This window comes from Hemiscyllium ocellatum, chromosome 12, assembly GCF_020745735.1.
Source record: "Hemiscyllium ocellatum isolate sHemOce1 chromosome 12, sHemOce1.pat.X.cur, whole genome shotgun sequence".
Taxonomy (NCBI): Eukaryota; Metazoa; Chordata; class Chondrichthyes; order Orectolobiformes; family Hemiscylliidae; genus Hemiscyllium; species Hemiscyllium ocellatum.
In genome coordinates, this window is record NC_083412.1 from 70,422,100 (window position 1) to 70,444,064 (window position 21,965).

Consider the following 21,965-nt stretch of genomic DNA (forward strand, 5'->3'; position numbering starts at 1 on the left):
TAGTTGATTAGTTTTCACTTCCTAAAAGCCACTTCTTTAGATATCACCAAGTTTGCAATTTGTCTTTAGTTCATTTCAGGTTTTCACCGCTCTTCCTAATTATTCTGATTTTGACATCTTTCTAGAACTGCTTTCTTCATTAAAGGGGGCTAATTCAGCTAATTTTTCAAACATTCATAAAATATTGGTTTGATTCTATTAAAGCTATCTGGGAGGCAGATTTGGAGGAAGTAATTCCAGGTGATGCGTGGGATGAGATTTTACAAAGGGTGCACAGATAGAAGATCTGTGCAAAACATTGTTTTATTCAATGCAAGATTCTACACTGTGCCCACTACAACAAAGTTCAACATGCAAAAATATTTGAGGAGGTGTCTCTGTCCTGTGATTGGTGTCAACAAACCCCAGCAAATTATATGCACGTGTTCTAACTTTGCCCTTATTTAAATAGATACTAGACTGATATCTTTGACACCTTATCTGGTGAAAATCTTATTTCTAATGCTATTACAGCTTTTTTTGGGGTGTCATTCTCTTTACCTAATCTTCCTTCCTCTAAAAAAAGACATGATAGCATTCACTATCCAATTCGCCAGAAGATTGTTATTGTTAAAATGGAAATCCGTAATTCCACCTACCTATACACACTGGGTTAGAGATGTACAATATTTTCTTAAATGAGAAAAGGTTAGATTGTTCTTATCTGACTCCTCTAATAAATTTACAAAAATCAGGAACCCTTTTCTTTCATATGTTAAGGGTGTTGTCTTTTTAACTGTTCCAGACTGAGGTATCTTCTGTTGTGGAGATTGTTTCTTTTTTTGCTAATGCAGTTATTTTACTGCTGGTGTAATTTATTATAGTTTTGTGCTTTGTTTATGTTTATATTTATTAGGATTTTTTTGTCATTTTGTTTCCTTTGTATTTTGGGGGAGGTATGTGCCGTGAGGAGCGTGGTTGGAGTTTTGTTCACGTCATTTTTTGCTCGTGTTTGCACCTTGTTCTGCTGTTGTTTTTTTTTGGAGAAAAATCAATACAATGTTTTTAAAAAGACGGTTATGGGCCAAATGCCAGCAAGTGGGACTAAATTAATTTCAGATATCTGGTTGGCATGGATGATTTGGGCTGAAGGGTCTGTTTCTGTGCTATACAATTCTATGACTCTATTTGAAGCATAAGCCCAGCAGGAACAACAATGTACCACTTCCCAGACTGTTACTGGCTTTACTTCCTCTAGAGGAGGGTGGCACAGTGGTTAGCATTGCTGCATCACAGCACCATGGTCCCAAGTTCGATTCTGGCCTCGGGCGACTGTCTGCGTGGAGTTTCCACATTTTCCCCAAGTTTGCGTGGGTTTCCTCCGGGTACTCCGGTTTCCTTGTGCAGGCCAGGTGAATTGACCACACTAAATTGCCTGTAGTGTTAGGTGCCTTAGTCAGAGGGAAATGGGACTGGGTGGGTTACTCTTCGGAGGGTTGGTGTGGACTTGTTGGGCTGAAGGGCCTGTTTCCACACTGTAGGGAATCTAATCTAGTATAAAAGTTACCATCCTTTGACTCTATCCTCATTATTCAACAACCTTACAGAGCCTGTTTATACCTCTACCTCAAGATGTATCAATGTAAATACACCATTATTTGTCTGCACTTGTTCCACTAACCTAATTTTCGCCCAATTTTATCCTGATTCCTTATACAATCCCCCTCACCCATATCCATGACATTTCAGATGACCTCCAATCAAATCAATTTCACTTTAGTGGTCTTATTCAACTCCTTTCTATTATGGAAATCCACACCTCCATCCTCAGAAGACAACTAGCAGATGTCTGAATCTTCCTTGAATAACAACCCAAATGACATCACATCCCTCTGTGCAGTTGAACTCGCTATTACATTGAACAGCTTTTTCTTTAATCACACCAACTTAATTCTGATGTAGAGTCTGTATTTGAAATGGTAATTTGATTCACAAATGCCACTCAACCTCACTGCAGTAGCTATGGTTTTTAGGATGAGACGGCAAACTGACCCTTCATTTTTCTTCTCTTAGGGTGATGTAAGGATTTCATAGCACTACTTAAAAAAAGAGCAAGCCCTCCCCCTCCAAATAATTTGTTTCACTTCTTAATGTAATTCTACCATTCCTAAAGAACATGGTTCATACTGCCATGAAGTTCCAAAAACCACAAGTCCTCAAGTATCTTGTACCTTAGTTATTCTACTGATTCTACCTAATGAATTGCAGCAGGGGGAAGTGATTGCATAAATTATTAAATATAATCCCAATCATACGCTCATTCAAAATTCACACCCAAGTAATCTCAATAGTAGATCCTAAACAACTATCAACAGTGAGGAGCTGATTTGCTTTTTAAATCATTGTATTTGACCTCACCATCCCTCAACCAGACAATGTTCTCAGCTCCTCACTGAACTATTCTGTGAAAAATATGTCTAACTCAATCCAGATACAATTTGTTAAAGGCGTCATTTTATTTCCTACTAAGGTTGTCTGCAATTGATCATTCTGCATAAAATATGAAATGGAAGGGAAATGATATGATTCTCACCATTGGTTGTTTAAGTTGTTGCCATTGGTTCTCCAAGTTATCAAATTAAATTCTTGCCAGAGTATTTGCAGGGTGATTGGGTATGTGGAAAATCAGTTTGCCTAATCCTGTTCTTGGTGCCAGTAAGAGTTAATAGATTCCAAATTGGTGAATTTTGGCTAATTTTTACACAGTCAAAGTCCTGAAGAAGCAATCTAATTTGGAATATTGCCAACTGCCATGGCAGAAACAGCCTACTGACACTAGCTAGGGATTAAACTCAGAATGTCCCTAGTATGTATGCTTCAGCTAAACAGTGAATCATTCTCTATTTGACCTGTGAGCTAAATATACAATTTTTATTATAGTTTTTTTCTCACAATTATCATCTAGAATCAACACACAGTGGTGGACAGGTATGCACAATAGTCAGACTTGCATCTTCTGATATTTCAATGCAATATGAAAATCAGTGTACTAATTTCTTCCAGGCAAGTCAGTACTTCAAAATGTTTTAAGGATCTTTAATCTTCAATCAGCCACCATCTTTTTTTATCTGATGATTTTTCTACACCTTGATTTAAACTTAAAGTTGACTTTTGCCTCCTGGCTTTCTTTACTGGTCCATTGTCAATTCTTGTCTTGTTCTGGTGATTTTTAAATTGATTGCAGTATTTCTGTTCTGGAACTGGAAAAAATCCTTCATGTTTTCTTTTCGGAACAAATTTGAGAGCTTCTTGCCAGTTACCGGTTTCTTTCACAGTGAGCAAAATGCTGATCATTTGATTTAATGTAAGGTTTTTTGCACCAACATCCCATTTCAAATACTCATCCAAAGGAAGACGTGCAGTTGCCAACTTTAAACGCTTTGCATTTGCAAGGGACAATCCTGTCTGAATTGACTTATCAACAATTGACCCAATGATGTAGATTTTATCGTGCTGAAAACTCTTCAATACAGAAGGTGAATCTGCAGTTAAGTACACAAGCTTGTCTTTGGGAAAAATGTCAACATACGACTTTTCTGTTACTGTTATCAAGAGTCTATCCCAGGCATCTCCATAACGTTTCAAAAGCTCCTTATGATATGATCCCTCTGGCATCATGTTACAGAAATATAAGTGGAATGGGTCTAAAGATTTTCTGTTGAACCCCTCAGACTCCAGTAGCTGAGAGACAGTGTTCTCCATTTCTCGACGTGCCATGTATCTTTCATAACTCATATCAAATACCAGTGGCTGACCAAACAGCATAGACTGTGCAGCCCTCCAATTGTACATTACATCAAAAGACCGCTGCCAGAATTGTAAAAGGAATGTGTTCTTTAATTCAATTCCTCCACCATTTTCTTTTTCCTTTTGAAGAGACTCTGCTCCTTCTTGTTTTATTTTTCGTTTCTCCTTTGTTGCTTTCTTTTTGCCTTCTTTGATAGCTAGATACTTCAGATATTTTTTCTTTGCAGATTTGGAAGGTAGTTCTTGAACTATGCTCAGTTGCTCTTCAGTTATGTTCTCTGGCACAGCCTTTCCAGCCAGTCGCCACATTTGAACCATTTCTCTTGTAGCAGCAGAGGATGCATCCACAGGATCTTCAGAGGGGCATGTTTTGGGAGCTTCTGATGCAGTTTCTTTCATGATAGTCTTCCAAATATCTAGGTCTAATTTATCAGGGCTGACTTTTTTTTCCTCATTCTTTGTGCATGATGTTAAAACCAGCATCCTGTGGTGTGGCATAAATTGGCATCTGATCAAAGGCACTTTGTTCTTCACACAAGTCTTTAACTGCAGTCTGCAATGCCCAGCAAAAGTCTGGAAAATATGGGCAACACGGAACCACATAATAAGTTCCAACAAAATTCAAAAATTGTTGCAACACAAATATTCTCCACAATGTTCGAATAAATCCAAGGAAATGTTAAAACCTGTTATTAGAAACAGAAAAGTATTAGATGGATTATGAAATACATTTTCGAAATTAAATATAATTTCTTGCTGAATCTATTTGGTCTGAAACAAAACTCTTCATTTTCACAATCACCTGATGAAAGCTAGTTTGCTTCCACTATGACCTGGTCCTGTGTGATTTTTAACTTCATTTTCTAAAACTGTGTTAAACGACTGCACACAGCACTTTTTCATCCCTCCCAATTTTCTCCATTCCTACCTTGGAGAGACCTTGCCTCAATAAAATGGACATTCCCCCCACCCACTTGAGATCAGAGTATAATGCTTTCCGCAATTAACATCAAACCAGACGGACTTCCTAATGGGTGTCACTGGTTTACGGTTAACTTCAAGAACTTGCCTTGCTCGGTTTCCTTCTCTCGTCAGGCTACAGGGGTGCTTATAGGTATTTGAATTTCAATTAGACTTATACACAATAAATTAACAGACAAACGATGTCCAAGAGCAGAGGTTGCACAATAGACAATATCGCGCGAACCTCTGAATGAAAGAATGAAGTCCCAGTTCGAATTTGGAATTTGGAACGCGGTGTAGAACCTTGCCCGGATCTCATTCAGAAACACAGCAGCCGCCTCAAAGAGGGAAAGGTCACTGCGCCTGTTCATCTCTTTCCCCACTCCCTGAGCATATCCTGTCTTAACATTTAAAACAAAACTTCCACAATACATTAAAAATGCAGATTTATATTTAAAGCATAGTTTTTAAAATTCTGAAATGACAGGTGATTTGTAAAACCATTTTTTAATCAGCAACCGATCATAAAACACCTCCAGGGTAATATTAACAATAACATCGCATGTGTCCAATTTAATTTATTCGAGACGTTTTCACTTTTCACTCCTTGCTCACCCACAGAATGCATACAACTGGCATTATTTTGTGATGTCATTTATTATCGGATAATATATAGCAAACTTTGAGGCTTTATTTAATCACGCTGCTTGATTATTATTGAGAATTTCTTTGATAATTCTTGCTTAGTGTTTCAGGGGAATTATTTCTAAGTAGTCCTATGACAGTTTACATCCGGTTCGAGGCTGGCTTCTCCCGCCCATGCCGCTAATGAATTTACGTTTAACCGTTTATTTCGATTCGCTTTTTCTCTGAGAGAAAATGAGCTTCTTGCTGCCAAAGTTACAATCTAAGAAAGATGTTGACCACGTTATAAAGACCGTGGCTGAAAGGGTACTGGTTCTGCGTTTCGGCCGTGATCAGGACCCTGTGTGTTTACAACTGGATGAAATTGTAAGAATTGTTACCAGAGCTGCTTCACTTATTTTGAATGATTACTTTCATCGTGTTTCACTGTTAGCAGGTTAAATACTTTATAGTTTCAGCTTGGTTCAGATGGTAGAACTCTTGGCTCTTAATCACGGAAAAGTAAATACAGTTTCTAGAATCAGGTGCTGTGTAAATTAATATTTCATTGTTATTTCGGAAAACTAGTCTGAAAGAAAATAGGACCATTCCTAAAAAGGCTAAAGACACGAAAGAGATTAAGTGTGTGTCGTGCTTCATATTACTGTGGTGGTGCGCGCAGGTTGTGTTTGTTTACAACAGACGTTGCATTTAAAAAAAGATCGTTATGGTCAAGTTTTGAGGTGAGAAGGTGCTTGAGCTCAGGTTATTGCTGAAATAATTTGCTGCCAGTGCAGTGAAGCCTTCTTTGTCTTTAGATGTTTTTACAACTTCACATATCCCAATCTCTACTACCTTTTCTAGTCCAACTATTTACCCTGGTCTGTACCCCTCCAGTTCTGACTTTTTTGTGCTTTTAGTCTCGCTACCGTTAATAGTGGTGCATTCAGTAACCCAAACACTAAGCTCTGCATTTTCCCCACACCTTTTTTGTTCACCTCTTTTTAAATTATTCCTTAAAAGCCACCCTGTTGAGCAAGCGTTTGGTCATCTGTCCTTATATCTACTTCTGTCTCTTGGTTTCCAAAGGTGTTTCTTATCTACTGTGACAAGCCTTGAGATACTTTACTATGTAATGCTGCGATATAAATATGTGTTGTTCATTCAAAGATTGAACCATAATATGCTGCATAAGGACATCTCATTGAGTTTGCCAGAAATTAACTAGTGGTGTATCTCAGGAATCAGTGTTGAGACCACAATTATTTACAATTTATATTGATGATTTGTAGTTGGGGACTATGTGTATGGTGTCAAAATTTGCCAATGACACTAAGATGAGTGGCAGACCAAAGTGTGCAGAGCACTAAAACTTTGCAGAAGAACATAGATACATTGAGTTAGTAGGCAAAGGTCTGGCAGATGGAATATAATGTTAGTAAATGTGTAAGTCATACATTTTGATAGGAGTAACAGCAAAATAGATTATTACTTCAATGGTAAAAAATTGCAGCATGCTGATTTGCAGAGGAGAAAGTGAGGACTGCAAGTGCTGGAGATCAGAGTTAAGAGTGTAGTGGTGGAAAAGCACAGCAGGTCAGGCAACATCCGAGGAGCAGGAGAATCGACATTTCGGGCATAAGCCCTTCATCAGGAATGAGGCTTGTGGGTCGGGGCTCAGAGATAAATGGGAGGGGGTGGGTTTTTTGGGAAACGTAACTGAGAAAGCAATAGATGGATGAAGGTGAGGGAGAAGGCGATAGGTCAGAGTGGGGAAATGATAGACAGGTCCAGAGGGCAGTGCCAAGTTGGAACCTTGGGACTGGGATAATGTGGGGGAGGGGAAATGAGGAAGCTGTTGAAATCAACATTTATCCCAAGTGGTTGCATGGTTCCAAGGCAGAATATAAGGCATTCCTCCTCCAGGCATTGGGTGGTAATGGTTTGGCGGTGAAGGAGGTCCAGGACCTGCATGTCTTTGACAGAGTGGGAGGGGGAGTTGAAATGTTCAGCCACGGGGCGGTGGGGCTGGTGGGTGCGGGTGTCCTAGAGATGTTCTCTGAAGCGATCCGCAAGAAGGCGTCCTGTCTCCCTGATGTAGAGGAGACCACACCGGGTGCAATGGATGCAGTAGATGACATTGGTGGATGTGCAGGTAAATTTCTGATGCGGAAGGATCCCTTGGAAGTGAGGGGAGTGTTGTGTGCAGGTGCAGGTTTTGCACATCCTGTAGTGGCAGAGAAAGGTGACAGGAGTGGGGTGTGGGCTGGCGGGGAGTGTGGACCTGATGAGGGAGTCATGGAGGGAATGGTCTTTTCGGAACACTGTGTGCAGATTTGGTCTCCTTACTGAAGAAAGGATGTACTGGCACTGGAGGGGGTGCAGAGGAGATTCACTAGGTTGGTTCCGGAGTTGAGGGGGTTGGCTTATGAGGAAAGGTTGAGTAGATTTGGATTATATTCGTTGGAATTCGGAAGAATGAGGGGGTTGGATCTTATAGAAACATCTAAAATTATGAATGGAATCGATAAAATAGAAATAGATAGGATGGTAGGTGAGACCAGGACAAGAGGGCATGGCCTCAAGATTAGAGGAAGCAGGTTTAGAACTGAACTGAAAAGCAACTTCTTCATCCGAAGGTTATTAATCTATGGAATTTCTTGCCCAGGGAAGTAATTACACAACTTCAGGAATCGCATTTAAAGCTAAGGTAGATAATTCCTTTATTTTTCAAAAAAGTAACGGGTATGGTGAAAACACAGGTAAGTGGAGCTGAGTCCACAAAAGGATCAGCCATGATCTTATTGAGTGGTGGAACAGACTCGAAGGGCTGGACGGCCTACTCCTGCTCCTAGTTCTTATGTTTACATGTTTAAATTTTCAAATGTTCAGAATACATTTGAGCACCTTTTTGGCAGAGGAAAATATTGATTGGAAAAGATGTCATGTGTATTATCGCTTGCGATATGGAACAGATGACAACATACTAAAAAAGAATAAAACTGGTTAATGACAGCAGTAATGATCTTAACAAAAACATTTAGAAAATCTTTCAAGGTTTGTTCTTGTATTTTAAGATACATAAATTCCTTATGAAGGTGTAGAGATGTGCTGTATCTTTAAGAGGATTGAAGGACTTAGCAGATACAGAGAGTACTGGAAAATTTAAAATGTAACATTTGGTCGAACAACTAGATTAGCTGGGTTGCCTGGATACAAAACCAAATTCAAATTCACTCAATCAGTTTAAATTATGCCCCAAGATACCAAACTCCAATCAAGTTTGAATTTAGTATTTTGACAATATTAAAACCAATGAAGTGATCCGATGTTTTGGGAGTATAAAGTGGGAAAAAATTGAACAGTTGAGGGAGAACTGCCAAGCCACCACAATCTACAGACTGCCCGCAGAACAGCTGTCTTAAAAGGTACCTTTATCCATCAATGACCTGTGAAACAGAATCCCTAAGAAGAAATCTACAGACGAAGAAAGAAAGACAAGGTTCGTCAGCTGGTTGGTTTTGGAATATGAATTTTTCGGTAAATCTTAATTGGGGGTTTTATCAGACCAGTATTGTAGAGGGGAAAGTACAATATAGGTTATAGAAAGGAATTGAAAAGAAATTGTTAGTTAATTATTCTCTGTTAGACTTTTTAAAAAAAAAAGTTAATTTTTCTTTTTGGATAGTCCTTGGTCTCTAGAATTTTCACAGATTATTGCACGAGGTAAATCTTTTCCGTGTTGCTGGTTTAAATTGGCAGAGGCTGATTTGCCCCATATTGTAACACTATTGGCAAATTATAACAAGGTACAACACTTCATCATAGATTATAATCTATTTTTAAATAATTTTATTCATATTAATAAAGCATTTGTCTAAAACTAAAATTATTACCTCAAAATACCCTCAGATGTGAGTGAAGATATTCTTGAAATATATGCAGTCAAAAGAATACATTGCATTTTTGGGATAATTCTCTTTATGTTCCCTGAAACAAATTTCTATGAAAAGTTCTGACTTGAGATACTTTCTTGATCTTTGCCAATACAACAACAATCGCTGAAATATATGTTATGATAAGAAGTGTATTTTTTTCTCTTTGTTAATTCAACAGGTTATTAATGTCTGGTTAATCCCATTGTTGTTGTCTTTATTTTAACATTAAGAAACAGGTAATGGCTATTAACTGTCTGAACATATACTGTGTATATGCTTATGGCACACCTGTAATGCTGATGTGGAATAAAGAGTAAGACTGAGGAAGTCCCATAAACAGTCACCACAAAGAACAAGATTTATGAAACATAATTTCAATCTCTTCAAACTCGATCCAATTTGTCCAAATCTGTTGTTTAAATTCTGGTGAATATGTTTACATTAGTTTTCCTTGTGAAGCAAAATAATGATATTGAGAACTTAATCAATATAAAGTTTTTTTCACCTTTTTTTTCACTAGCTTTCAAAAACTGCTCATGACCTGAGTAAAATGGCAGCTGTTTACCTGGTGGATGTTGACAGTGTCCCTATTTACACTCGCTACTTTGACATCAGTTACATTCCTTCCACAGTTTTTTTCTTCAATGGCCAACATATGAAAGTGGATTATGGGTAAGATATTTTGCTTTATAAAACATTTATGATTCAGTATGTGGATGTACCTACTAGAGAGGTTGCAAAACTAGACTTATTCTTGGGAAATAAGGCAGGGCAGGTGAATGAGGTGTCAGTGGGGGAGCACTTTGGGGCCAGCGACCATAATTCTATTTATTTTAAAATAGTGATGGAAAAAGATAGACCTGATTTAAAAAGTTGAAGTTCTAAATTGGAGAAAGGTCAATTTTGACGGTATTAGGCAAGAACTTTCGAAAGCTGATTGGAGGCAGATGTTCGCAGGTAAAGGGACGGCTGGAAAATGGGAAGCCTTCAGAAATGAGATAACAAGAATCCAGAGAAAGTATATTCCTGTCAGGGTGAAAGGGAAGGCTGGTAGGTATAGGGAATGCTGGATGACTAAAGAAATTGAGGGTTTGGTTAAGGTATTGACAGGATAGATCGAGTGAATCCTTAGAAGAGCATAAAGGAAATAGGAGTATACTTAAGAGGGACATCAGGAGGGCAAAACGGGGACATGAGATAGCTTTGGCAAATAGAATTAAGGAGAATCCAAAGGGTTTTACAAATATATTAAGGACAAAAGGGTAACTAGGGAGAGAATAGGGCCCCTCAAAGATCAGCAAGGCGGCCTTTCTGTGGAGCCACAGAAAATGGGAGAGTTACTAAATGAATATTTTGCATCAATATTTACTGTGGAAAGGAATATGGAAGATATAGACTGTAGGGAAATGGATGGTGACATCTTGCAAAGTGTACAGATTACAGAGGAGGAAGTGCTGGATGTCTTGCAACGGTTAAAGGTGGATAAATCCCCAGGACCTGATCAGGTGTACCCTAGAACTCTGTGGGAAGCTAGAGAAGTGATTGCTGGACCTCTTGCTGAGATATTTGTATCATCTATAGTCACAGGTGAGGTGCCTGAAGACTGGAGGTTGGCAAACGTGGTGCCACTGTTTAAGAAGGGTGGTAAAGGCAAGCCAGGGAACTATAGACTGGTGAGCCTGACCTCGGTGGTTGGCAATTTGTTGGAGGGAATCCTGAGGGATAGCATGTACATGTATTTGGAAAGGCAGGGACTGATTCGGGCTAGTCAACGTGTATGGAAAATCATGTCTCACAAACTTGATTGATTTTTTTGAAGAAGTAACAAAGAAAATTAATGAGGGCAGAGCAGTAGATGTGATCTATATAGACTTCAGTAAGGCGTTCGACAAGGAGACTGATTAGCAAGGTTAGATCTCATGGAATACAGGGAGAACTAGCCATTTGGATACAGAACTGGCTTAAAGGTAGAAGACAGAGCGTGGTGGTGGAGGGTTGTTTTTCAGACTAGAGGTCAGTGACCAGTGGAGTGCCACAAGGATCGGTGGTGGGTCCTCTACTTTTTGTCATTTACACAAATGATTTGGATGCGAGCATAAGAGGTACAGTTAGTAAGTTTGCAGATTACACCAAAATTGGAGGTGCAGTGGACAGCGAAGAGGGTTACCTCAGATTACAACAGGATCTGGACCAGAGCGCCAATGGACAGGGAAGTGGCAGATGGAGTTTAATTCAGATAAATGCGAGATGCTGCATTTTGGGAAAGCAAATCTTCGCAGGACTTATACACTTAATGGTAAGGTCCTAGGGAGTGTTGCTGAACAAAGAGACCTTGGAGTACAGGCTCATAGCTCTTTGAAAGTGGAGTCACAGGTAAATAGGATAGTGAAGAAGGCGTTTGGTATGCTTTCCTTTATTGGTCAGAGTATTGAGTACAGGAGTTGGGAGGTCATGTTGCGGCTGTACAGGATATTGGTTAGGCCAAACAGGCTGGGGCTGTTTTCCCTGGATCGTCAGAGGCTGAGGGATGACCTTATAGAGGTTTACAAAATTATGAGGGGCATGGATAGGATAAATAGACTAAGTCTTTTCCTTGGGTCAGGGAGTCCAGAACTAGAGGGCATAGGTTTAGGGTGAGAGGGGAAAGATATAAAAGAGACCCAAGGGGCAACTATTTCACGCAGAGGGAGTACATGTATGGAATGAGCTGCCAGAGGAAGTGGTGGAGACTGGTACAATTGCAACATTTAAGAGGCATTTGGATGGGTATATGAATAGGAAGGGTTTGGAGGGATATGGGTCAGTGCTGGGACTAGACTGGGTTGGGATATCTGGTCGGCATGGATTGGTTGGACCGAAGGGTCTGTTTCCATGCTGTACATCTCTATGACTCTATTTGTAAATGTTGATTATTATGTTAAATATCTTGTTCAATGTGGAGTGAAGAAACACTTTCTCTTTGCCCTATCTGACAGGGGTAGCAATCACTTAAAATTAGGCTATATTCAGCAGTTTTTTTCAATTGAAAATGACTGCTTCAAATCTTTCCTTTTACCTTTTAGCTGTTAAATCATATCTTAAGCTGTCACTATTTCTGCAGTATTTAATGTCTGCCTTACTACCACCTTTTGAATCTCTTGTCTCAAATAAAACTTCTTTTTTCTCCAATCCCAGTTAACCTCATGTCTCCATTGCTTCATTTGCCAGTTTCCTTTAATGTGTATCCACATTTCTCAATCCTTACAATAGTGGAAACTGTCCAGAATTACTGCTTCAGAAGCTTCCCCACTACCAAAGTTAAACCTACTGACATGCAGTTGTTTTTAAACAAGTGTATAGCATTTGCAATTCTGAAGCCATCTGGCACTGCCTCCACCCTGGCATCTGACGAGGACTGAAAAAATGTTAGTGCCTCTAATTTCCAGTCTCCCTTGCTTCTGTATTTGGGTTATTCTAGTGACTTGGAGAACTGCAGTGAGGACTGCAGATGCTGGAGAGCAGAGTCGAAGAGTGTAGTGCTGGAAAAGCACAGCTGGTCAGGCGGCATCCGAGAAGCAGGAGAGTCAACCTTTTGAGCAAAAGCTCTTCATCTGGAATGAAGACCCCCATTCTCAATGAAGAGCTTATGCTCTAAACATCAACTCCCCTGCTCCTCGGATGCTTCCTGCTATGCCTTTCCAGCACCACACTCTTAGACTCTTATTCTAGTGACATATCAACTTTAATTGCAGAGCCATTTTGTAAAATTCTCCTCAACAGTCTGAAACATTTCCTATCTCTGAACCACATTGTCTTTTACCTAGACAACATATTTTTCCTTGGTAAAACTAGATGAAAAGTATTGATTTAGTACATCAGCCCTGAACCTCCAAATGTAAATTTCCAAGTTAATCCCAACTGTTCCCAACATAGCGCAATCCTCCTTTGTGTCATCTCTCTTATTTATAAAGTATATTAGTGTAAATTATTCAATTCCAGGGGAATGGGTCTGGGTGGGCTGTGCTTCGGCGGGTCGGTGTGGACTTGTTGGGCCGAAGGGCCTGTATCCACTACTGTAAGTAATCTAATCTAATTTAAATTCCATTGGGATTTTGAAAGTAAAATTGTGAACATTGGCAAAAACGTGTTTCCATTCTGTTTTGGTTTAGGTCTCCAGATCATACGAAGTTTATTGGATGTTTCAAAACAAAGCAAGACTTCATAGATTTAATTGAAGTAATATTCCGTGGAGCAATGCGAGGAAAGCTAATAGTACACAGTCCTATTGATCCGAGGAATGTCCCAAAGTATGACCTTCTTTATCATGGCATCTAAATGGACTGGCAGTATGCTGTGGTTTGCAAATATTTAAACAGAATGCAATATCAAGTCATCAACTGTTCTTCATTTGTTAAAGAATATTGAGATTTGATGCAAAATGGATAGTCCACAACATTAATCGGCAAGAAATTTCTTGTAAAAACTTTGCAAGAATCACGGTGAACAAACTCAACATGACAAGTTGTTCTATTGCTTAAAATTTCAGTATCCTGCAGCTGCAAATCTCAGCTCATTGGCAGGTCTGCCATCATAAACTTGCCTTAAAGATTAGCTTTGGAAAATGAGTTCATTTGACTGAGAACTGGTGTTTTCCCAATTAGCACTTGATAGAAATTCAATAAACAGGAGTTTTTCCAGGCTTTTTTAAAAATTATATCTAAGAAATAAACACTAGACATGGCAAACGCTATTGGAAAAGGAAGTAATAGTTAAAACAGGCAAAGGAGAAATAGGAGTAATGCTGTTTCTGCATGATTACACATCATTCTCGTACCAAGGTAATAGGCTTCTAATCCATTTATACACTCGTGCTCCTTGGAGTTCATTGGTGAATTTGTTTTAATCTCCAAGTTTTACTATGGTGTAAAAGTGCTTACTTCTGGTACAGGAATTTGAATCCAGTTCATATACAGTTCTAATGGATGGACATAAAGTTCATCACATAAAATAAGTCACCCTTACTGATTGTGGTTACTCTCAACCTTATTTTTCTGTCCTAAATAAGGTTGCTCCTACAGATTTGGTTCGCGATGGAACAGTAACTTTGTGCTGCATTGAGAACATAACTACTCAAGTCAAAACCTACTGCTCCCATATTATTTAATCAGCAAAAGCATTATGTTCTACTAATCTTGTCCCTCACACCTGGTTCTGTATGACACCTGCATCTTTTCGATCAGAGTCATGAACGAGAAGTTGGTGCTTTCTTCAGACTGTAGATGGGGCAAGGTGTAAAGCCCCTTATCACCGAGCCAGCTGATATCAGTTAACTCAGCATACACCTGAAACTTTGTCAGACATTCAGTAATGGGAACAATGTACTTTGCTCACCTTGCATGTGTTTTATAAAAGTGTATTCTGTATAATTTTGATTTGTATGTTGGCTCTTCTAACCAACTTCACATTTTGAAGGATAAAGTAAAATATTGCAAAATTAGAATAATTGTAGATTGATTCCTGATTAAAAGGTTTCCAAAAGAGACAGAGAGCCTGGGATTTAGTAATACTAACATCATCAGGACTTATAGTATTAATGGTAGTGGGTAGGGTTCTAAAACAGACCTAGGAGTTCAGGTACATAATTCTTTGAATTTTGCATCACAGGTAGACAGGATGGTTAAGAAGATGTTTAGTATGCTTGCCTTCATTGCTCAGATGTGAGCATAGGAGTAGTGTACAGAACAGTGGTGAGGCCACTTCTGGAGTAGTGGATGCAGTTCTGGTCACCCTGTTATTGGAAGGATATTATTGAACCGCTGAAGGTTCAGAAAAGATTTACCAGATGTTACTGGGAATAGAAGGTTTGAGTCACAAGAAGAGGCTGGATCAGCTGGAACTTTTTCGCTGGAACATAGCAGATTGAGGAGTGACCTTATAGAGGTTTATAAAATCACAACAGATATAGATACTGTGAAAGGCAGGTGTCTGTTCCCAAGCGCAGGGAATTTCAAGACAAAGGGTCTTTAAGGTGAGAGGAGAAAGATTTTTTTAAAAAAAGCAATGGTTTGTGTGTGGAATGAACTGCCAGAGGAAGTAGCAAATGAAGGTACAGTTACAACATTTAAGACATTTGGATAATTATATAAGAAGTGTTTGGACGAATGTAGGCCAAGCACAGTCGAGTGGGACTAGTTTAGTTTCGGAGAATGGTCAACATGGACTGGTTGGACTAGATAGTCATAGTCATTCAGCACAGAAACAGACTAAGAACTCCCACTAAAGGTTGATAAAGGATGGAAACAATTTTTCTCACACTTAGAGGCATCATTTCTTAAAACATTTAGCGCTTAAATAAATATTTAAGAATTGATGTGGTTACAGTTTGAATCTATCATTTTTGACCACAGCACACACCTTTAAAGAGGTATAGTCTTTGTTTGTATGTCTAACTTTTTTCCTGGAGATGTTGAGCTATACATTCAAATGTTAAATTTGTCACATGTAAATTTGTTTAGTGTCATTGAATGACAAACTTGCAGTCACATGGTGCTGTCAGCATATGAACCAATCAAAATGCTATCTCAGTGGTGTAATCAGACAATAGTGATGCCATTCAGAGATCAACATATCAAGTAGATTTTGAGAGGGTATTGGGTTAGGCCGAGGAAGGAATTTTGTAGCATAGCAGGTCAACCACTGAAAGCACAGTTGCTCGTGGTAGGGCCACTTTGTTTTATCATTTAACCAATTTCTTAATCCAGTGGATCAATTCAATTTTAAGATCACTGGATTTTAAATATTTTCCAAGCTTTTAAAGCGACAACAGAATTGTAAAAGTTTACAATGGCTTCATCAACTCCACTGACAGATTTTCTGTTGGCATTATTGGGGATTGTGGAGAGTCACAGGTAGTCTTACAAGTTAAGACTTATCTAGTGTAATTATTTTAGTTTGGATTCTGAGAAGGGACACGTAGCTTTTTTAAAAAAAATTAACTGTTTAAGTAAAATTTACTAACTTGAACAAAGGAAAGAGGCAGTAACAGGGAAGTGTGGTTTCCTACGTAGCCATTTTTATTATACAGGTCAGTCACCAACAGTGTTCACATTCAATAGTATCTCATGATCATTTGGTTCAAGTTACTGAACAAATAGCTATGATTTTAGAATTGTTTTTTCTAAATTCACATTGTGTTAAATAAAAACAAATTTAGTTGGAAGCAATGTTTCTTCCTAGAACATAGAACAGTACAAGCCCTTCGGCCCACAATGTTGGGCCGAGTATTTATCTTAATCCAAGATCAACCTAATCTACCCATTCCTCAATATACTCCCATCCATGTGCTTGTCCAGCAGTTGCTTAAAAGTCACTTATGTCTTCGACTCTACTACCACCACTGGCAGTGGTTGTCTTTAAGTTATAAATCAGGAGCCAAACCCAGAACTAGCCCTTATTCAATTACAATTACATGCTGCATCTACTGATGTGTCATTTTAATGCCTTTTTCCTTTCCTTAGCAAGCACAGATATGGGAGGAAATCAATTTTCCATTTACAGAATAGGAACATTGCTGACAAGACAAAAACTTATTCATCTTGTTTCCATTACCTATTTGCCCCTTAGAGGTTTCTTGGATTATAACTGTCAGTGTTGTGATGTTGATTCCTTAATGCATTTAGTTTGTGCCTGAGTCAAAATTCTGATGCACCCAAAGATCTGATGATAGATCTAATTCAGATGGTATATTTCCACACACCTGTTCCCCTTGTCCTTCTCTGGTGAAAGTTTCAGACTTGGGGAATGCTGCTGAAGATGCCCGAGTAACTTATTGTTCTAATTACTTTACAGTGGGAATGTAGTACATTGAGGAGTGGAACAGCAGAACCAAGTCCAAGCTACTCTTGAAATAATATCCATTATCCAGAAACATGGTGTATAGTAACCACGTGCATGAATCATGGTATTTTCACCTTCCTCCATCAGAAATGGAGACCAATTATTTCTTAGTCATAGAATCAGATATTTCAGTCCAACCACTGATCCCAAACTAAACTAGTTCCACATGCTTTTGCTGGCCCTTATCCTTCCAAACATTTCCTAATCATGTACTAATCCAATTGTCTTTTAAACATTGGAACTGTACCTGCCACTTCATTTCCACACACAAACCAAAAAAAAAGTTTCTTACCTTAACAGTATGCCAGGTCTTGAACTTCCTACCAGAGGGAAAAAGACACTTGCCATTCACCTTATTTATGCCCCTCATTGTTAGAAATCTCTTAAGGTTTAAATCTCCTCAGCCACCTATGCTCCAGTGAAAAAAATCCCAGCCTATCCTTATAATTCAAACCAGCAACATCCTGGTAATTTTTTTTTTGAACCCTCTCTAGCTTAAATGAGATCATTTCTATAACTACATGATCAGAATTGGAACTACTCCAAGAAGTGGCCTCAACGTGCGACATTACTACAAAATTAACACTTAATGGATTTTATATCATAAAAGAATCATGAGATCCTAGTGTCATCATCTTTTGCAGGTAGGTGTTGGGATGTTATGTTGAACTAATCAGTCAAAACAGAGATGAGGTTGGTTTAGTTTTATTCCAGTCAAAATTAAGCTACAACATAAAAGACAATAAATGTAATTTATTGACCATTCTAAATAAACTGTCCAGTTGGTCAGAATTATTGTGGTCTATGACATTATTTAGATACTTTTTTTTCCTCAAAGTGGTCTAATGTGTATTACGCCACGCCACTGACAGACTATAAAAGTTCAGAACAAAAAATTCTCGAAGTTCACACGAAACCAAACTGTAACAATCCGGTGGCGGCTAACTGAACACAGTTAGTGGCACTCGAACACCTGGTTGTATTTCGAAAGGACAGTTAAGAATCCGTTGAACACACACGCAAGTGGCAAAATGGAAAGCTTTAATTTCGTTGTAGAGGGGCAAGTGTTGAAAGATACTGAAAATTCGAGGTTTTACAGCAATTCCCCCCTACTACCCCGGCTCCTGTATATAGGAACAGGTCAAAGATATCAACATGAACAATCGAGTGACCAGAAAGAACTCTACAAAAATCACGTCTCCCTATTGTACTTTCACTGTAAAAGTAAAAGTCTTCATTGGATAGTTTGGAGTTAGTCTGGGCACGTGTTTACAACTTTGCTTTAAAGATGCCACGCAATCAACTGCTAGATAGCCCATAATATAGTCGAGAAAACAACAATAGAGAAACACGTTTCTCTTTAGAGTGCTTGGTATTCATGATTTCAAGTTACCAAATATTGTTGATGTATTTGACAAAATTCGGGAAACAACTCTACATCTTTCCTTGTTTTCTATAGTTTTTCTTACTTAAACTTCTTGTAAGAATTGGCGATCGAATGATGCGATTCGTTTTCTGCATATTTGAAACTTTCTTCAAGTGCTTGAAAATGGAGTGAAAGCAGGTCATCGGTGCCAAGTGAGGTTTTTCAGTGCCGGCGGAAACCTGCGCGCAGCCCATCCTCAGGGAGGGGACAGGCTTGTCCAGAGGTTTGGCACTCAGTAACCAATTACGGCAGTGCTTTTCAATCCAATCGCGACCAATTTGCCCGACGTTTTGGTGATCTGCATCATGAACGGAATTTATGAAGGCCACAGCATATACTTTACTCATGACATCTCGACGTTCATTTAGGAGATTAACAAATATCAACCCGCCATAGCCATGCGCTATAAAAGCTACACTGTTATCCGGACACTTTGATATAAACTGGTCCCAAATGTAGATGGTGTACGCTTCTGCACTTTCAACACCCCCCATTACTATCTGTTCAAGCTTTAATCCGCTTTCATCGGAATCAGGTTGCTTTTTCTTTTCAGCGTCATCGTCTTGGTTAACAGCTATGAAGTCATTAGAATTTAACACGATTACTTCATACCGCTCACTCAAAGCTTTCTTGATAAAAGGGATTTGAGTGCCGGTGTCCAGGCAATCGTGTAGAATCAATTGCTGGGACCAGCTCCCAGCCCTGATCACTCCACGGTCTTGCATCAGAACAATCAATTTGGAAGGATTGCTCAAAGCCCTTTCACTTATGAAGCAGAAACTTCTACCGACATTAACGGGAATATAGACTCGTTTCAGCCGACATTCTTTCTCCAAGAGTTCGTAGACATACTCGGCCAAAGTTGTTCCAAAGGCTTTGTACCATTGGTGGTTCCAGTTGGTTGCATTACTATGCTGTTTAAAGACAAACGGCTCGTTTGTTTCAGTATGCCTCAGCTGTCCTTTTTCATTGAAATAGTATTTGAACTTTTTCAATTTTTCAGCACTTTCTAATTGCTGATGAATCGTTGGTTCTTCCATTTTCTTAAACAAATTCAACCTAGTTTTTCGAATTACCCAATAATTCAGTAGTTAATCTACATTAAACAAAATATACTGTTAACTTCTACAATCCGGATCAGTTTCGGGGTGATATATACCGTGGCCCATTTGCTTACATCATTGGTTTAGCAATTGGTTAATTAGTTACTGAAAATGTGACGGTTTTAGAGTTCTTCAATAGCTACTAAGTGAAAGTGTATTTGAGTTTAGATAAGTCACCAATTAAGTTTTTACTTAAATGAATATATTAACTTGTCCTCCTTTCAAAGATTTCAGACTCAGGTGTTGCCATTTATTCAATTCTTCAGGAGCAAATTAAATGCAAAATTAAGGACATTTTGATTCAGCACTCATTAATGCTACTTAAACAATTAGTCAAATAATAAATTCAGCTGAACTTAAATAGATTTTTTTAACTTAATGTCTGTCTGCTGAGTATTAATATAAATTTAAGGGTGTAGTAATAGTGTCCTTACTCCCAGACTAAAATATGTAGGTTCAAATCTTGTATGCCTTGGAGTTTGTAGGTTGCTTTATTAAAAAAACAAAACTGAGCACTTACTTGCTCCCCTCTTTTTCTACTGTTTCTACTAATTTCTATCTGAAAATTCATTTTGTATTGAAATTTGAGAGTAAAGCATCTAATTTTGATGAATTACATTATATGTAATAACTAGTCCATTATAACTATTAACATTTTTGTCAATCACATTACCCTTTTAGATGTCTAAAGCAATGGGGTTATTAGAGTTGCTTTTGCCCAACTAAAAGATCAAAATCCCCAAGCCATTAAATGAATTCCTGGGCCATGGGAGCTGTGTGAACTTTGTCAGATTGTTGAGCTCATTTAAAAAATGATTCCTTACCACTGCACGGTTTGTTGTGTGAGCAATCCGGTAGATTTACTATCCACTTTTCTGGTCAGGATCAACAGACTCTGCTTGGTCTAATACAGCAGAAGAAAATTGCTTTCTAGTCTAACACGAAGAGATCATTATCTTAAACAAGATATTCATCTTATGGTTATTAATTACATATTACACTGATGTAATATTCATTGTTACAGGGACAATGAGGAAGATAAAGATGGCAATTATTCCTCTTCAAAGATCTGAAGATCATCTATCTATATGACATTGTACTAACAATGAAATAGGAGCGGAAGTAGACCATTTGGCCTCTATAGTTTGCTGTGATTCAATAAGATCATGGATGACCTGTTTGTGTCTTGAATTCAGAATTTTAAATGGGGAGAGTATTCTGGGAATTTGACCCAGTGACAGTGAAGAAATGGTGACTTATTTCCAAATCAGATGAGGAGTGTCTTGGGGGGTTACTTGCAGGATGTCATGTTCCCAAATCTACTGTCCTTATCCTTCTGGATGGTAGTGGTTATGAATTTGGAAGGTGGTGTTTAACAAGCATTCCTGAATTTCTGCAGTGTATCTTATTGGTATATTGTTCTAATAGATGAAAGTGAGGACTGCAGATGCTGGAGATTAGAGTCGAGAGTGTAGTATTGGAAAAGCACAGCAGGTTAGGCAGCATCCGAGGAGCAGCAGAACTGACATTTCGAACAAAAGTCCTTTATCAGGAAGCCTTTCATCATATTGTCCTAATCCTGAGTGTCAGTGGTGGAGGGAATAAACATTTGTGGATGTGATGCCAATCAAGTTTTGTTCTGGAGAATGTCAATTCAAGCAATGTATTTTTAAAAAAAGTTATCAGTCTCTATGCTTGAATGGTGGGATTATCCTATGAAGAGAGATTGGGCAAACTGGGCTGGTATTCTTTTAAGTTTCAAAGAATGATGGGGATCTTATTGAAATTCACAAAATACTTAAAAGATGTTGTGGCTGTATGGGAATTAGTTAGGCCACTTTGGAATACTGCATTCAATTTTGGTCATCCCTGCTACTGTAAGGATGTTGTGAAACTTGAAAGGTTTCAGAAAAGATTTAGAAGGATGTTGCCAGGGTTGGAGGGTTTGGGTTGTAGGGAAAAGCTGAATAGACTGGGGCCATTTTCTCTGGAGCGTCTGAGGCTGAGGGGTGACCTTTATAAAGGTTTGTAAAATCATGAAGGGCATGGATATGGTAAATAGTCAAGGTCTTTTCCCTGGGGTAGGGGTGTCCAAAACTAGAGGGCATGGGTTTAAAGTGAGAGGGGAAAGATTTAAAAGCTATCTAAGAGGTTTTCATGTAGAGAGTGGTGAATGTATGGCATGAGCTGCCAGAGGAAGTGATGGAGGCTGGTACAATTACAACATTTAAAAAGCATCTAGATGGATAT

The 21,965-nt window shown here is 38.6% G+C and overlaps 3 protein-coding genes across 3 annotated transcripts; 1 reads left to right on the forward strand and 2 right to left on the reverse strand.

Moving 5' to 3' along the window:
- Nucleotides 1–2,891: 2,891 nt before the first annotated feature.
- Nucleotides 2,892–5,081, reverse strand: LOC132820821 (tRNA methyltransferase 10 homolog C-like). Its single transcript, XM_060833153.1, has 2 exons — nt 4,994–5,081; nt 2,892–4,472 (listed from the first exon to the last, which is right to left on the reverse strand). The coding sequence occupies exon 2, from the start codon at nt 4,387–4,389 to the stop codon at nt 3,076–3,078; it is 1,314 nt and encodes a 437-aa protein (XP_060689136.1). The 5' UTR covers nt 4,390–4,472; nt 4,994–5,081; the 3' UTR covers nt 2,892–3,075.
- A 467-nt stretch (nt 5,082–5,548) lies between these two features.
- Nucleotides 5,549–15,660, forward strand: txnl4b (thioredoxin-like 4B). The gene is made up of 3 exons (XM_060833154.1): nt 5,549–5,760; nt 9,832–9,983; nt 13,460–15,660. The coding sequence occupies exons 1-3, from the start codon at nt 5,629–5,631 to the stop codon at nt 13,623–13,625; spliced, it is 450 nt and encodes a 149-aa protein (XP_060689137.1). The 5' UTR covers nt 5,549–5,628; the 3' UTR covers nt 13,626–15,660.
- A 2,960-nt stretch (nt 15,661–18,620) lies between these two features.
- On the reverse strand, nt 18,621–19,652 carry LOC132820612 (putative protein FAM172B). Its single transcript, XM_060832816.1, has one exon. It carries the CDS (start codon nt 19,650–19,652, stop codon nt 18,621–18,623), a length of 1,032 nt encoding a protein of 343 aa, XP_060688799.1.
- Nucleotides 19,653–21,965: the final 2,313 nt, after the last annotated feature.

What these genes read in the sequence shown, in the direction of transcription:
- LOC132820821 (XM_060833153.1), bottom strand. Translation starts at nt 4,389, where the DNA reads ATGTGGTTCCGTGTTGCCCATATTTTCCAGACTTTTGCTGGGCATTGC.
- txnl4b (XM_060833154.1), top strand. Translation starts at nt 5,629, where the DNA reads ATGAGCTTCTTGCTGCCAAAGTTACAATCTAAGAAAGATGTTGACCAC. An exon ending in GTTTACAACTGGATGAAATT is followed by an intron (nt 5,761 to 9,831) that starts GTAAGAATTGTT and finishes TTTTTTCACTAG; the next exon opens with CTTTCAAAAACTGCTCATGA. An exon ending in CATATGAAAGTGGATTATGG is followed by an intron (nt 9,984 to 13,459) that starts GTAAGATATTTT and finishes GTTTTGGTTTAG; the next exon opens with GTCTCCAGATCATACGAAGT.
- LOC132820612 (XM_060832816.1), bottom strand. Translation starts at nt 19,652, where the DNA reads ATGGAAGAACCAACGATTCATCAGCAATTAGAAAGTGCTGAAAAATTG.